Below are 16,861 nucleotides of genomic sequence, written 5' to 3'. Positions count from 1 at the left end.
TTCATGTGTTGTCCTCTGGGGTTCTTTATATCTTTCATTTGTTTTTAAACGGTGGAAATTTGCTTGACCCAAAAATCTAATCAATCAATCAATCAAAAAGGACTGATTCAGACATGAGTGGACTCTGGCCAATCAACGACAATAACTGTTCAACCAACTGCAGAACCCAGCAGTGCTACAGTGAAAACCTTGAGGACAGTTCATTGAATAGCCCTGGCATACTATGGAATGTTATTTCCGTATAGGCTACTGTCCTTCAAAATAAGAGAACCTGCACTTCACTCTAACCACTGCCCATCCCCTTTACCCCTCGCCCACACACCCCTAAAAACCCATTTTTCCTGAAACCCAAGGATGCATGCAACCCCTCAAATTGCAACATTCAACAATACGACCTGTGGACAATAGCATATTCCACACACTCCATGCAGTGGACAGTGCTACACATAAACACCGGGGATGCGGTTGAAAGTGATGGGGGGAGGGATGGAGGGGGGGGGGTGGATCAGATAAATAGACAAGACAGGAAGAGAGAGAGAGACCCGGTTAGTGGCAGGACCAATGAACTAGTGGCAGGTGCACAGACACAGAAGGAGAGAGAGCGATGGACAGACCGAGAGAGACAGCTACAAGTATACACCAGAGACAGATGAACAAGGGCTAATGTACGTCGACACACTCTCATTGCACCCTTTTTTCATTGAAACTTGTTCATATTGATACTAGAAATACACCACAAAGCACTGACAAGCAAAACTGTAACAAGTACCCTGTATTCTATTTCCTTGCAGTTCTACTGCACGTCTGGCTTGACCCACTGACAACCCATGGTCGTAGCACCACAGAGACATGCTAACCTAATAACGCAGATGCGCGTTCTAACCCTTAATCCCTTTCCCCCGGCCGTACCTTGGACTGCACGTCGGCGTTGTGGTCGTTCTGGAGGAGCAACGCGGCAGACTTGGTGTCGTCCTTGCGGGCGGCGATGTGCAGGGCGGGCAGCCGCACCTTGCCCTTGGTGTCGTTCTCCAGCAGGACAGACACCACCTGGTTGTGGCCCTGCTGCAGCGCGATGGCCAGTGGGGTGAAGCCATCCTAGTGGAGGGAAGGAGAGAGGGGAGGTAGGAGGTTATCCATAGCCACAGACCAACGAGGTATAAAACAGACCAAGCTTTATTTCGTCAGGAATATGCCTGGTGAAACACAATGTTCGCACACATCCTCACACAGACTGAAAACTTCAAACCATTTGCTGAAAACATGTACAAAGATACACACACACACACACACACACACACACACACACATACACACTCCCTACCTCTGTAGCGGTGCTCTGGTTACCTCCATTCTCCAGTAGGTAACGCACCACGTCCATATGGTTCTCCTGAGCAGCCATGTACAGAGGGGTGAAGCCATTCTGGAAACACAACAGTACAACATTAGAGAAAGGAGATGAAAGCAAGATGGCTGCTGCCATGCTACTGTTGAGGGCTCCCGAGTGGTGCAACGGGCTAAGACACTGCATCTCAGTGCGAGAGACGTCACTACAGACCCTGGTTCGATTCCAGGCTGTATCACAACCGGCCTTGATTGGGAGTCCCATATTGGCCAAGCGTCGTCTGGGTTGGGGTTTGGCCGGGGCATTTTTAATTTTTTTATTTGACCTTTATTTTACTAGGCAAGTCCGTTAAGAACAAATTCTTATTTTCAATGACGGCCTAGGAACAGTGGGTTAACTGCCTGTTCAGGGGCAGAACGACAGATTTTGTACCTTGTCAGCTTGGGGATTTGAACTTGCAACCTTTCGGTTACTAGTCCAATCCTCTAACCCCAGGGTAAGTCATAATTGTATATAAGAATGTGTTCTTAACTGACTTGCCTAGTTAAATACAGGTTAAATACAAAATACAAATCTCTTACCTGAGACTGAGAGTTGATTTCTGCACCGCGCTTCACCAGTATCTTCACCACCTCGGCCTGTCCGGCCAGAGAAGCAATGTGGAGGGCTGTGTTCCCTTTCTGGGATGGAAGAACAGAGAGACACATATTACACCATTATAGAGAACAAGGCGAACTGTGTCAATCAATACACAAAACAAGCGGTTCACTTTCAACTCTGTCTTACAAAGAGGATGGATAACATACAGTAATGACATAAACTGTCATTTCTGACATAAATAGAAATGACAAAAATGACTTTGTCCTGTATTTCAGCTTTGACAAAAAAGCATACAAATTGTATTACTATTACAGTAGTATCAAATGTTTGACACACACACACACACACACACACACACAGTCATCACCGCCATCTCATTGTCTACAGGCACTTCTATTCATCATTTTTTTCTCTTCATTAATTCTCTCCATCACTGATTAAAGATGTGACACCCCAAGGCATATCCACAGACACCTATGGCTCAGTGATGGAGATAAGGGGGCCTTTCTGAGGTGCACTCCTAATGATGCTGTGACACAGACAGCTAGAAATAATGAAGCTTTATCACTCATAGAGAGCCTTAAACCCTCAATACTTTTAATTAGGCCATGTTGAACAGTAAATCAAGTCAAGAGGCTCCTGTTTCAGAGTGGAAATCTGTTTTTAAAAAGTTTGGGATGTTATGTTGTCAAAATACACATTTAAATGAGTCATGTACAGTAAACACAATTAAATATGATATAAAACACAAGACAGTAAATTATTTTAAACCTCAAAATACACTACAGGTTTGAAATTTCCCGCATTGCAGGAAAGTTCACCTGCAACCGAGCGATCAAATTAAGGTCCTACATCTGTAACAAGTCACACGGCACCCTAAACATGCTGCTCAGACGGAATAGACCTTCTCCATGTTCACAGCTTGGCATAACTGCCTCCATGTTCAATGAAACTAGCTGTATCCCTTTTCCTGCCTGCTACACCCTAGTGCTCTGAAGCTAGACTGCACAGTCATGTGACGGCGATAGGTTGCAGTGCAGTGCAGTTCATTGGGTGCTGGTTAGGGATATGGCTGTCTGCCCTGGGTATGGTAGTGTTATCTCACTGTTGGAAAGGTTAAGAGTCAGGTTAATGTAGGGCAAGAGTTGTTTGACGACACTGACCTGGTTAACCCCCGTGTGTGACACTTGAACCATGTTTAGGGCCCTTATTTTGGAGACTGATACCTTGAACGAGCAGACTTTTCAGAGAAACGCATCCCGTTTTTGTGTCGTTTAAAATATTTTACCTCCGTTGGAAAGTACAACATCAAACCAAAACAAAGCACAATTGCTTTTCAGTGTAAAACAGCTCATCAGATTTCACAACGGAAGAAAAACCAAAATGTGTTTATCGTCCATGATCTTTGGAGTACTTTCTTTTGACAGCTCATTTGATCATGATATTTCTAGCTATCTTTATTTGTAATCCAAAAGTCCAAAGCAGATAAGAGAAATATAATCATAACACTTGACCAGCATGCAAGCTCCTAACAAGCCTTTACCCAGTTGTGGATAAAATGAGTGGTCTACCTACAGCGGACGTGGACGGACGTAGCTCATGTGCTGTAGCTCTTCCTAATTTGATTCTATCCCACTGTGCTAGCGCCACATACGGTAGTACGGTAAGGGAACCCACCTTTGTGGCTGAGTCCACAGCTGAGCCTCTCTCCAGCAGCTCCTGGACCAGCTCCACGTGGCCCTCCTTAGCTGCCAGGTGCAACGCGTTGAGCCCATTCTGAGGAAGAAGAGAAGTAGACACGTAAAAGAAGATAGGTCAGCCTCAAAACAAAATGGAGGATCGAATCGGTAGAGATAAAGGAAAGAGAAGGGACGGGGTGTACCTCCAGGTCCATAACCTAACAGGGTCCCTTTCCCCTCTCCCAATCTCCCTCTCCTTGTCTTGGCTGTGAAACCGTGTTCTCCTCTCTCACAAATATACACACACACACACACTCTCGAGGGAGGTACAGACTGAAATACCAAAGGCAGTACTGGATGTCAGAATTTGTGCCGTGTCACGATGGTTGTGGACTAGGGCCAGTCCAGGATTCACTATGTAGGCCTGGTGGTATTAATAAAAGTCAAGCAGTATGTGTGTGCGCGTGTATGTGTGTGTGGCTATCTGGTGTTTGTCACAAGGGGTCACTGGTGTGTGATTCTGTTCCTTGAATGCGACTTGCCAGCTATGCTGTAATTTATAGCTAGCTACCTGTCTTTCCAGACACCCATAAGGCTTGACTTTAGATCAGAACATTCGTCCAAGACTAACTCAGATATATCAAGACTCAGATATACAGCTGAAGTCGGGAGTTTACAAACATGTAGCTTGGAGTCATGAAATCTCATTTTTCAACCACTCCACAAATTTCTTGTTAGCAAACTATAGCTTTGGCAAGTCGGTTAGGACATCTACTTTGTGCATGACACAAGTCATTTTTCCAACAATTATTTACAAACAGATTATTTCACTTATAATTCACTGTATCACAATTCCAATGGGTCAGAAGTTTACATACACTAAGTGGACTGCGCCTTTAAACAGCTTGGAAAATTCCAGACAATGATGTCATGGCTTTAGCAGCTTCTGAGAACCTAATTGACATAATTTGAGTCAATTGGAGGTGTACCTGTGGATGTATTTCAAGGCCTACCTTCAAACTCAGTGCCTCTTTGCTTGACATCATGGGAAAATCAAAATAAATCAGCCAAGAACACTGGTTCATCCTTGGGAGAAATTTCCAAATGCCTGAAGGTACCACGTTCATCTGTACAAATAATAGTACGTAAGTATAAACACTATGGGACCATGCAGCCATCATACCACTCAGGAAGGAGATGCGTTCTGTCTCCTAGAGATGAACGTACTTTGGTGCGAAAAGTGCAAATCAATTCCAGAACAACAGCAAAGGATCTTGTGAAGATGCTGGAGGAAACAGGTACAAAAGTATCTATATCCACAGTAAAAATGAGTCCGATATCGACACATCCTGGAAGGCCGCTCAGCAAGAAAGAAGCCACTGCTCCAAAACCGCCATTAAAATGCCAGACTACGGTTTGCAAATGCACATGGGGACAAAGATCATACTTTTTGGAGAAATGTCCTCTGGTCTGATGAAACAAAAATAAAACTGTTTGGCTATAATGACCATCGATATGTTTGGAGAAAAAAGGGGGAGGCTTGCAACCCGAAGAACACCATCCCAACCGTGAAGCACGGGGTGGCAGCATCATGTTGTGGGGTGCTTTGCTGCAGGAGGGACTAGTGCACTTCACAAAATAGATGGCGTCATGAGAAAGGAAAATTATGTGGATATATTGATGCAACATCTCAAGACATCCGTCAGGAAGTTAAAGCTTGGTTGCAAATGGGTCTTCCAAATGGATAATGACGCCAAGCACACTTCCAAAGTTGTGGCAAAATGGCTTAAGGACAACAATGTCAAGGTATTGGAGTGGCCATCACAAAGCCCTGACCTCAAACCTATAGAAAATGTGTGGGCAGAACTGAAAAAGTGTATGCGAGGAAGGAGGCCTACAAACCTGACTCAGTTCCACCAGCTCTGTCAGGAGGAATAGGCCAAAATTCACCCAACTTATTGTGGGAAGCTTGTGGAAGGCTACCCGAAACATTTGACCCATGTTAAACAATTTAAGGCTACCAAATACTAATTGAGTGTATGTAAACTTCTGACCCACTGGGAATGTGATGAAATAAATAAAAGCTGAAATACATCACTCTCTCTACTGATCCTAACTGACCTATGACAGGGCTTTTTTACCAGGATTAAATGTCAGGAATTGTGAAAGACTAAGTTTAAATGTTTTTTGACTAAGGTGTATGTAAACTTCCGACTTCAACTGTACCAACTGGTCCCAGTTCAATTCAGCTAAAGACTAGTTTATATCCCTCCATAAGTGCCAATATATTCCTAATAGGAGATTGATGTTTATGTCCTGTTGTTGGGGCAATAAATAGATCCTAAAAGCTTTAGAGGGAGAGAAATTACGATTACATTTCAATATCACTCTGGGCGGATTACCCCGAGGATTAAAGAATCCAAGCATTTGCATTTGCCAGTTAATTCCCAAAACACCACAACATGAGGGGCCCAAGTAACTTCAATATCCAACCCCAGATGCCAACAACATGACACAACATTTGGATTCTGAGGAGCAACCCTCTCTCATTCCTAAAACTAATCTAGAGCGATTTACAGGAGCAATTGGAGTTAAATGACTTGCTCAAGGGCACATCAACAGATTTTTCACCTAGTTTGGGGTGTTTCAGTGACCCAGCACTAATTCAGGGAGCGTTTGTCCGCTGTTGAAAAAGGGCCGCTCGGTCGATATGTAATTTCCTCTATAGCCAGGGCAGCCCCAAACAGACTATGTCATGTGGCCCCTGTTCAGACCAAACTGGACTGCTCCTGAGGACCCCTGTAGTTACAGCAAGGCAACCTACAGTGTTTAGTGTCCAATCAACCCCTGTCTATTAAAAAAGAGTTACATATTCTGCAGTCTGCACTGCCCTGAAGGAGAACAAGAAGCATCTTTTTTAAAAGACATGCTGCATTTGACTCAGAAGGGTGCACCATCTGCTCTCTTCTCACTTAGTTTGTCCTCACATCCCTTAGCACTGTCAAAAAGCTATATTTCTATTGTGTAATTGTAGGGCCTGGCTCCAACGTTGTACTGAAGGATAAACAGAGTGTAAACAAACACCTTACAAACCTCCTGTAGAATGAACCACTGTTAACCTGTCCTTGGTAACACACTTCACCCTCAGAGATGGCATTGGGAATAACTCAAGGTCAGCCAGACAGGATGCTATAGCACCATAACACCTGTCACTACCAAAGCAGAATGGAGTAGCCATTTCTGTCCCTATTTCGACTTTATAGATGAATGGCTGCCTCTGTCCCCATGGAAGTTGGTAGGGATGGAGGAAGTGAGGTTGGTTGTTTAACTGCAGGGACAATCTGTATTCACTCCTTCGGGGAGGGGATCCTTCTCCCCACCCTCTCATTCCGATCCCCCCACAATCTCAAAGAAACACCTCCGCCCATGGCGCTCCCATACAGTCCCATCCATCTCTGCCCACAACAACCCCATACTGTATGAGTGTACCCCCCCCATTCATCCATCCTTTAGAGTCTGCAGGCATATCACTCTGTCACACAGTTCCCCAACTTACCCACTGACCACCACAGTCACTCAATCACAGTCATTACATCAGCCTGGCCAGACGCAATCACTTATGAAAACGTTCTAATCACATAATATAACATTCACCCTAATGTTCCCGCTTGTTATTGTTCTATTATATGCAGATGTAATGTGGTGGAAATCTAATTCATAAGCAGCGGTGGTTAGAGCAGACGAATCCCATGGGGCATTGCAGCAGTCATAACCAGCATAAATAGCAACTAATTAACATGCAGATTGTGAGTTATTATCATTATGAACTATGGTGCTATAATAAATGGAATGCGTTACTCATCGAAAGGCAGTTAAAAGTTTACAGTCCGTAGGGGTAACAGGAAAGGGCAAAAAGTAATTAAGTACACTTTTGAGAAGAGCGTTTTCCGTTCAAAAAGGTCAACTTGAAGGAACATATCAAGTACCAAACAATAACACAATAATAAAAGTGACAGGTAAATTATATTTGAATAGTCCACAACGGAATACATTTCTAGTAGAGTAGAGTAGACCAAATAACTTTCACTAAGAGAATGTCAACTCAACCTCCTGCATTAAGTTGAAAAGAGCTACTGTGTTCCACTAAGGGTTGTCCCTTAACATTTCAACTTCTATAGTAGAATCATAACGACCACTTCATCATACAAACAAGGTCAGAAATTACGGTTTACAAAGTTTAGTTTGAATTGGGGGTTCAGAGCTGCTGTGTGAGTCTGTGTGGTTGATTGATTGGGTATCCAGACTGTGTTGGATGAACCACAAGGAGCTCTCACGGTCATAGGTGGAGTATTCCATCACTAGTGGCACGGGCAGAGACTTGATGGAAAGACATCCATCTAATGTGGCACCTGCAATGCATTTATAATGTATAAATGCTACTTTAAATGCAGTACCACCATCAAGCTTATATCTCCCATGACTGTGCAGAGGAAATTATGCCAGGGACAAACCGGGAATACATCAGCCTTAAAGACAGGGAGAAACATTGCTATTTGTTACAGAGCAAGAGGCTCTGTGAACCTAGGCTTGGCTACAGATAGATGTAGGATCCTAATTTGATCACTCTTGTTGCTGAGAATTTGGATATGCAAATAGTGTATTCGAGGTAGAAAAATACTTCTAAATAATGTAATTTACACTTTAAAATGTCAGACTTTATTTGCCCTACTGAAAAATGTATCAACCCCTACAAAAAATGTCCATTAGTTATAAATCACTGTAATGATTCACATTTCCTGTTGCCGCAGGATTATTTTCCTGCTGTAGAAAACTGGTTCAAATTAAGATCCTAGTAGTGTAGTAGTCTGGTTGAGTGAAGAGGCCTGGGAGACAGATGAAGGTCATGGGGATGAGGAAGAGCAGATGGTTTCAGCCTGACGCGGCAACACTAACAACCACAATCTATCTGGCAGCTGTCAAATATAATACCTGACATACAGTCAATGACTGTTATCATTATCGTATGTCAATTACATTTTTACATTTCAGTCATTCCAGCAGACGCTCTTATCCAGAGAGACGTAACGTAGCGAGTGCATACGCATACATCATCATACTTTTTTCATACTGGTCTCCAGTGGGAATCGAACCCACAACCCTGGTATTGCAAGTGCTGTCAAAGCCATTTGTATGCCTGTAGTGTGGGGTGTCGGCTCGTTGCTAAGGATGACTGACATAGTTCCTTATGCTTGCTGGTTGCTAGTATGACGGACAGTTTCACTGTGATCCACTTTGCAAAATTGCATTGCAGACACATGCACATGTCAGCCACTCAAGGGTGTAACAATACAGAACACCTTGAGATTGTTCCAGCTCAATAACTAATATCCGATCACTGGACCATCAGATTCCACAAGCACACTCATCAATCCATTGATTATACCTGTCATACGGTATATGAACCGACAGGAGACTAGGGTTCTGTCTCCTCCCCTCTCATCCATCTCTGACTCTGCCCGACCCCCACATAGGGCTGTGGTGGTGAGCTCAGGTGCATCCTGTTTCCATTGATCATGCTTGAGATGTTTCTACAACTTGATTGAAGTCCACCTGTTGTAAATTCAATTGATTGGACATGATTTGAAAAGGCCCAAACCTGTTTATATAAGGTACCACAGTTGACTGTGCATGTCAGAGCAAAAATCAAGCTATGAGGTTGAAGGTATTGTCCGTAGAGCTCCAAGACAGGATTGTGTCGAGCCACAGATCTGAGGACGGGTACCAAAAGATGTCTGGAGCATTAAAGGTCGCCAAGAACACAGTTGCCTCCATCATACTTAAATGGAAGAAGTTTGGAACCAACAACACTCTTCCTAAAGCTGGCCGTCCGGCCAACCTGAAAAATTGGGTGAGAAGGGTCGTGGTCAGTGAAGTGACCAAGAACCCGGTGGTCACTGTCACAGAGCTCCAGAGTTCCTCTGTGGAAATGGGAGAACATTACAGAAGGACAACCATCTCTGCAGCACTCCACCAATCAGGCCTTTATGGTAGAGTGACTAGATGGAAGCCACTCCTCACTAAAAGGCATACGACAGCCCGCTTGGAGTTTGCCAAAAGGCACCTAAAGACTCTCAGACCATGAGAAACAAGATTCTATGGTCTGATGAAACCAAGATTGACCTGCATGCCAAGCATCATGTCTGGAGGAAACCTGGCACCATTCCTACGGTGAAGCATGGTGGTGGCAGCATCATGCTATGGGGTGGGGATGTTATTCACTGGCATGGACTGGGAGACAAGTCAGGATCAAGGCAAAGATGAATAGAGCAAAGTACAGAGAGATCCTTGATGAAAACACTCAGGACCTCAGACTCGGGGTGAAGATTCACCTTCCAACAGGACTACAACCCTAAGCTCACAGCCAAGACTTGAACCCAATCAAGCATCTCTGGAGACCTGAAAATAGCTGTGCAGCAACGCTCCCCATCCAACCTGACAGAACTTGAGAGTATCTGCAGAGAAGAATGGGAGAAACTCCCCAAATACAGGTGTGCCAAGCTTGTAGCCTCCAGGCTGTAATCGCTGCCAAAGGTGCATCAACAAAGTACAGAGTAAAGAATCTGAATACTTATGTAAATGTCATATTTCAGTTATTAATTTTTAATAAATTAGTAAACATTTCTAAAAACCTGCGTTTCTGCTTTTTCATTATGGGGTATTGTGTGTAGATTGATGGGGGAAAAACAATTGAATCCATTTTAGAATAAGGCTGTAATGTAACAACAACAAAATTTGGAAAAAGTCAAAGGACCTGAATAATTTCCAAAGGCACTGTGTGTAAATGTATTTATCATTATTCATGTATTACTTTTTTATTTTATAATGCAAACGTTGTTGCATAAGTAAAAGGTCAAATACACTGCATTTCAAACAGTCTAATAAATTCAGGGCTTGTGAAGTTATACTTAGGCTAAATATAAGCCTTCCACAACCATAAGACCCATTAATAATTCAATTATTTAATCAAAATAGTTTAACCTGCTTTTTTTCTCTCTCAATAATCACTGATCTGGCCTTCGTCTGTCTATGAAAATGTCATTTTGTCATTACAAATGTAACTAGAACCATGCACATTCACTAATAATGACTAACTTCTTGTAGCAGGCACTATAGAATATGAACACACATCTCCAACAATCTCTCAAAACCATGTGCTCGTGACTGGCAAGCTAATCTTTATATTTCAAGTTTATATTTCAAGCCAGGGTTTCATTAGAAAAGCTATCTTCTTCTCTACTACAGTAAAATAACGTCTCAATGGGCTTTGGTGTCCATATGATTGATTATGTTGGACCAAACCTCAAATGCATATAGCGTTTTGAAACCGCTTGTCAGAGAGGACTTCGTTGGCGTGAGAGGCAGGGGTAAGGGGCTTGGTGTGTGTAAACCGTAGAGGAAGAGGCGAAGCGAGAGGTTTCACTCTCGCTAAAATCGGTCCAAATATAAACCAAATGCGTTAATATGGGTGGAGAATAATATGGGTGGAGACATGCATCTCTTCATAATTGTCACGCCCTGGTCACGCCCTATGTTGTGGCTGTGTAGGTTTTCACGTTCCGTTTGTTGCTTTTGTATTGTTCGTTGTTCATCGTCATTAAACATGTATCAAAAATACCACGCTGCATTTTGGTCTGACTCTCCTTCGACGGAAGAAAACCGTAACAGAATCGCCCAACCACAACAGGACCAAGCGGCGTGTCAACAGGCAGGAGCCGCAGGAGAAGCAACAGCTGCAGCAGGAGCAACAAAATGAGGAATGAACATGGGAGGATGTTTTGGATGGCAAGGGTTGCTACACATGGGAGGAAATACTGGCTGGAAGAGATCGCCTCCCATGGGAACAGGTGGAGGCACTTAGGAGAGCCGAGGCAGCCGGAGAGAGGAGCCGGCGTTATGAGGGAACACGGTTGGCAAGGAAGCCCAGGAGTCAGCCCCAAAAATTTCTTGGGGGGGCTCACAGGGAGTATGGCGACGCTAGGTTGAAGACCTACGCCAACTTCCTGTGGTTACCGGGGGGCTAGAGAGACCGGGCAGGCACCGTGTTATGCTGTGGTGCGCACGGTGTCTCCAGTGCGGGTGCATAGCCCGGTGCGGTATATTCCAGCTCCGTGTATCGGACGGGCTAGATTGAGCGTCGAGCCAAATGCCATGAAGCCGGCTCTACGCATCTGGTCCCCAGTGCGTCTCCTTGGGCCGGCTTACATGGCACCAGCCTTGCGCATGGTGTTCCAGGTTCGCCTACATAGCCCAGTGCGGGCTATTCCACCTCGCCGCACTGCCAGAGCGACCGGGAGTATTCAACCAGGTAAGGTTGGGCAGGCTCGGTGCTCAAGAGCTCCAGTGCGCCTGCACGGTCCGGTCTACCCTGTACCACCTCCACACACCAGCCCTCCGGTGGCAGCTCCCCGCACCAGGCTTCCTGTGCATGTCCTCAGCCCAGTACCAGTGCCAGCACCACACATCAGGCCTACAGTGCGCCTCGCCTCTCCAGCGCTGCCCGAGCCTTCCTCCTCTCCTGCGCTGCTGGAGTCTCCCGCCTGTTCAGCGCAGCCAGAGCCTTCCTCCTCTACAGCGCTGCCGGAGTCTCCCGCCTGTTCAGCGCTGCCAGAGCCTTCCTCCTCTACAGCGCTTCTGGAGTCTCCTGCCTGTTCAGCGCAGCCAGAGCTGCCAGTCTGCATGGAGCAGCCAGAGCTGCCAGTCTGCATGGAGCAGCCAGAGCTGTCAGTCTGCATGGAGCAGCCAGAGCTGTCGGTCTGCATGGAGCAGCTAGAGCTGCCAGTCTGCAAGGAGCTGCCAGTCTGCAAGGAGCTGCCAGTCTGCAAGGAGCTGCCAGTCTGCAAGAAGCCGCCAGTCTGCAAGAAGCCGCCAAAGCTGCCAGTCTGCATGGAGCAGCCAGAGCCGTCAGTCAGTATGGAGCAGCCAGAGCCGCAGTCAGCACGGAGCAGCCAGAGCCGCCAGTCAGCATGGAGCAGCCAGATCTGTCAGTCTGCCAGGATCCGCCAGTCGGCCAGACTCTTCCAGATCCGCCAGTCAGCCAGACTCTTCCAGATCCGCCAGTCAGCCAGACTCTTCCAGATCCACCAGTCAGCCAGACTCTTCCAGATCCGCCAGTCAGCCAGACTCTTCCAGATCTGCCAGTCGGACGGACTCTTCCAGATCTGCCAGTCAGCCAGACTCTTCCAGATCCGCCAGTCAGCCAGACTCTTCCAGATCCGCCAGTCAGCCAGGATCTGCCAGAACCGTCAGCCAGCCAGGATCTGCCAGATCTCACCACCTGCCTGAGCTTCCTCTCAATGCTGAGCTTCCTCTCAGTCCCGAGCTACCCCTCAGTCCCGAGCTGCCCCTCAGTCCCGAGCTGCCCCTCAGTCCAGTGGGTTTCTGGGTGAGGACTACTAGGCCATGGTCGGCGGCGAGGGTGGACGCGAGGAGGAGGGACTAAGGACGTTGATAGAGTGGGGTCCACGTCCCGCGCCGGAACCGCCACCATGGACAGACGCCCACCCGGACCCTCCCCTATGGTTTTTGGTGTGCGTCCGCACCTTGGGGGGGTATTCTGTCACGCCCTGGTCGAAGTATGTTGTGTTTGTCTTTGTTTATTTGGTCAGGCCAGGGTTGTGACATGGGTTTATTGTGGTGTGTTTTGTCTTGGGGGTTTGTTAGGTATTGGGTTTGTGGCTTGGTGGGGGTATCTAGCATAGTCTATGGCTGTCTGGAGTGGTTCTCAATCAGAGGCAGGTGTTTATCGATTGTCTCTGATTGGGAACCATATTTAGGCAGCCATATTCTTTTAGTGTTTCGTGGGTGATTGTTCCTGTCTCTGTGTTTGTTGTCACCAGATAGGCTGTATAGGTTTTCACGTTCCGTTTGTTGTTTTTGTATTGTTCGTTTTTCATCGTCATTAAACATGTATCAAAAATACCACGCTGCATTTTGGCCCGACTCTCCTTCGACGGAAGAAAACCGTAACAATAATATACAGATCCCTGGTGTACATTTGGAGGTGCACACAGCACAGAAGGAGCAAAAGAGACAAGACCAAAAATAGAACACGAGAACAAGTGGAATTAAACACTTCAAAAAATTATTTTAAAAAATTACAAAACCCCGATTCTTGTGATACAGGCATTTGGAATATCGCGGGAATTTTTTTATTTATTAATTAATTCGATATATCGCCCAGCCCTATGCAAAAGACTCCCAGTCTCACGGTATTTGACCGTTTCACATATAGCATCTCCAGGCCTCCACGCATATGAGCTGCATACCAGCCACTGATGCGCGCCTTTGGAACATCTCTACCTTTTAAGAAAGTCTAATACATCAATTTAATATACACCATCACAATAAAGCTTTATTTATTTTAGTCGGGTCTAAAGAAACATGATATGAAGAAAACGTATTTCAGAATAACAGAATATGAGTTGGCCTACTGTATGTTATCTGCCTATGCTCCATACCATAGGCTATATGTAGGCTTGTTCATTTAGCTGACAAGATATGCTTATAAATCCGGTGCCATTATTAGATATTTTATGATTTTATAATAAGAAAAATAGAATTGAACTTATCTGAAAAAAAATAGAAAGGATATTTTTCCCATTCCGGAGCGTGTACGCATATGAAGTGGCTATGTTGAGGTTAAAAGGGATCATTTGAAACGGATCCTATACGCTACATTTACTTGGCAACTATAGGTTGTGGATGACACAAACCGTAGAACTTCTTCAAAACATATATTGGCTACATGATGCAGCTGTAGGCTAAGTCGCAAACTCAATGGGGAGGAACAGGGGCAGGGAAAAACATGTCATCTGTATTGCACTGGAATTGCGAACGGAGGCCGCGCGAAAGCGGCCCGTTTTCCAATGACACCTGGAAGGCTACTTTGGTTCTATAGTGGGAGCTGTGCTTAATATGAGCAGCTGAGAAATAAATATAGGAACACTTATTTCACTCCACGCATCAACCACTGAATGAGGAGCATGCTCAGGTGATATTCCGCCCAAACTCCGTATGCCATGGGCTCTCCAACTCTGTTCCTGCAGCTACCGAGTGCTTCATTTGGGAAACCAAATGAAATCTGTTCGGGAACATCGATAGTAACATGTTTTCGCAACTAAACATATGTCCCTAAACTGTTGACAGACAGCACGCTCAAGAAAAGGAATAAGGGAGAGAGAGGAGGAGAGGGAAATGCATGGTGGTGAGATATTCTGTATAGCTAAAAAGTAATGTGCCACCCAATTAATTATAAAGAAAATCCCTATTACTAGGCTATTCAAAATCAAATACAAATGCACTATAATTGTAGGCTACCTGTAAGTCATCCTGCACAATCAATGAACCAACAGCATTGCCTAGGGCACTCTCCCATCATGGATAGACATTTTGGAGCGTAGCATAAGGTAACCAGAGTGTATAAGGTAACCAGAATGACTCGTGACTGCCGGTATGCTGGTAATATGGTCACCGCAACAGCCCTACACCCCATTCGTCCAGGTCCCTGTCACTGTGCGAAGGTCACTGTTCTACTGTTACATTCCAGGAGGGGAGGGGCAGCCAGACTGACCATATGGAAGGGGGGGGGGGGCAGAGAGAATGCAGATATAGGAGGACTAGTGTGAAATAGGAAATCAGTGTTTGTGACAGTGGATCTGCATTGTTAGAAACATACTCTATCTGACATAGCAATCTGACTTGGTTTATGAAGCAGAACATCTATATGTTCTTGACATTATACAGTAGAGAAGTAGCTCAGATCACTGCATCAAAAGCAGTGACAAAGATGTGCTGCCAGATGTGAGAGAAATAGAAAGAGAGAGACAGAGACAGAGTGTGTGTATACTGTATGTGAGCGAGAGAGAGGGGGTGGCTGGCCCCTCACCTTACCTATCTAGATTGCTTTGGCTTTGTGAGGAAAACTGTGTGTGCCTGTCTGTGTCTGTATGGTAGGGTTTAGACACATAGCTCATGGCCATGTGACTGTTGTTTATCAGCTTGACCACCGTGACCATGGTGGTTGTCAAGGCCGGACTATTTACATCCTAACAGTTGTCTGTGACCCACGTCAGGGTGCCCCCCCCCAGCCCCGCGATGAGGAACGTTAAAGGGTTGGAGGAGGAACAGATAACGGTCATGCGCCTCCTAAATTAAGACCCACCAGCGTCTCAGGGGGAGAGGAATCCTCCAATGCTACAGAAATAGGGAATGTAATGGAAAACTACAGTTGTAATCTGGAGTTTACATACACCTTACAGGCTGACTACACTGCTCGCGTCACGAGCATTGCAAAATAAACTTAGAAATCTATGTTATTCAATTATTGCACCCACAATGCTCGTGCGCGCCAACGAGAGTCTGCGTTGCCAAGGGCTAAAATAGAAATCAGTTCTATTTCTGACGCAGAGGGCGCTGCAAGTCCTGCCTCTCCCATCTGCTCATTGGTTTATAGAAGCAGGTACCCACGTGCCATCTCCTCATTGTTTATACCCACGTGGGTGACTGAAAAACGAACAAGGTCAGTTGCGGTAATGCACCTAATTTATGGAAGTTGTCAATCGCAATATAAAGTCAAGAGAAGAAAAGGCCTGGAAGGAAGAGAGATGACTAGAAACTATTCGGTTGACAGTTTTATGTGTGGATTATTTGGCGGAGTAGAGGACCTTGTGCATTTCAGGTAAAATCACAACTCAATGTTTATATCCCTGGACAAATTAGCTAGCAACAGCAAGCTAGCTAAATATGACAAATTAGCTAGCAAGTGCAAACTAACTAGCTAAATTGCCATCAATGTTTAATGCTTTTCGACCTGAACCCAAATTAATATAATTGGTTCAGAGTTTGTTTTGATATTTTAACCTGCGTGTCGTGGGTCAGAAGTTTACATGCACTCAGTTAGTATTTGGTAGCATTGCCTTCAATTGTTTAACTTGGGTCAAACGTTTCGGGTAGCCTTCCACAAACTTCCCACAATAGGTTGGGTGAATTCTGGCCCATTCCTCCTGACAGAGCTTGTGTAACTGACTCAGGTTTGTAAGGCCTCCTTGCTCGCACATGCTTTTTCAGTTCTGCCCACACATTTTCTATAAGACTGAGGTCGGGGCTTTGTGATGGCCACTCCAATACCTTAACTTTGTTATCCTTAAGCCATTTTGCCACAACTTTGGAATTATGCTTGGGG

At 45.2% G+C, this 16,861-nt stretch overlaps 1 protein-coding gene across 1 annotated transcript in view; it reads right to left on the bottom strand.

Annotated features, from left to right (window-relative positions):
- LOC135510727 (ankyrin-2-like) overlaps nt 1-16,861 on the bottom strand; it is a 125,156-nt gene that overhangs the window by 74,995 nt on the left and 33,300 nt on the right. The window contains exons 3-6 of the mRNA XM_064931880.1: nt 3,620-3,718; nt 1,924-2,022; nt 1,322-1,420; nt 910-1,095 (exon numbers count right to left, since the gene is read on the bottom strand). Of these exons, the coding sequence (XP_064787952.1) occupies nt 910-1,095; nt 1,322-1,420; nt 1,924-2,022; nt 3,620-3,718 (483 nt within the window). The remainder of the gene's footprint in view (nt 1-909; nt 1,096-1,321; nt 1,421-1,923; nt 2,023-3,619; nt 3,719-16,861) is intronic.

This window comes from Oncorhynchus masou, chromosome 23 (genome assembly GCF_036934945.1).
Source record: "Oncorhynchus masou masou isolate Uvic2021 chromosome 23, UVic_Omas_1.1, whole genome shotgun sequence".
NCBI classification, from domain to species: Eukaryota; Metazoa; Chordata; class Actinopteri; order Salmoniformes; family Salmonidae; genus Oncorhynchus; species Oncorhynchus masou.
Note: the sequence above shows the minus strand (reverse complement) of the source record. Positions and strands in the feature narration are given on the sequence as shown.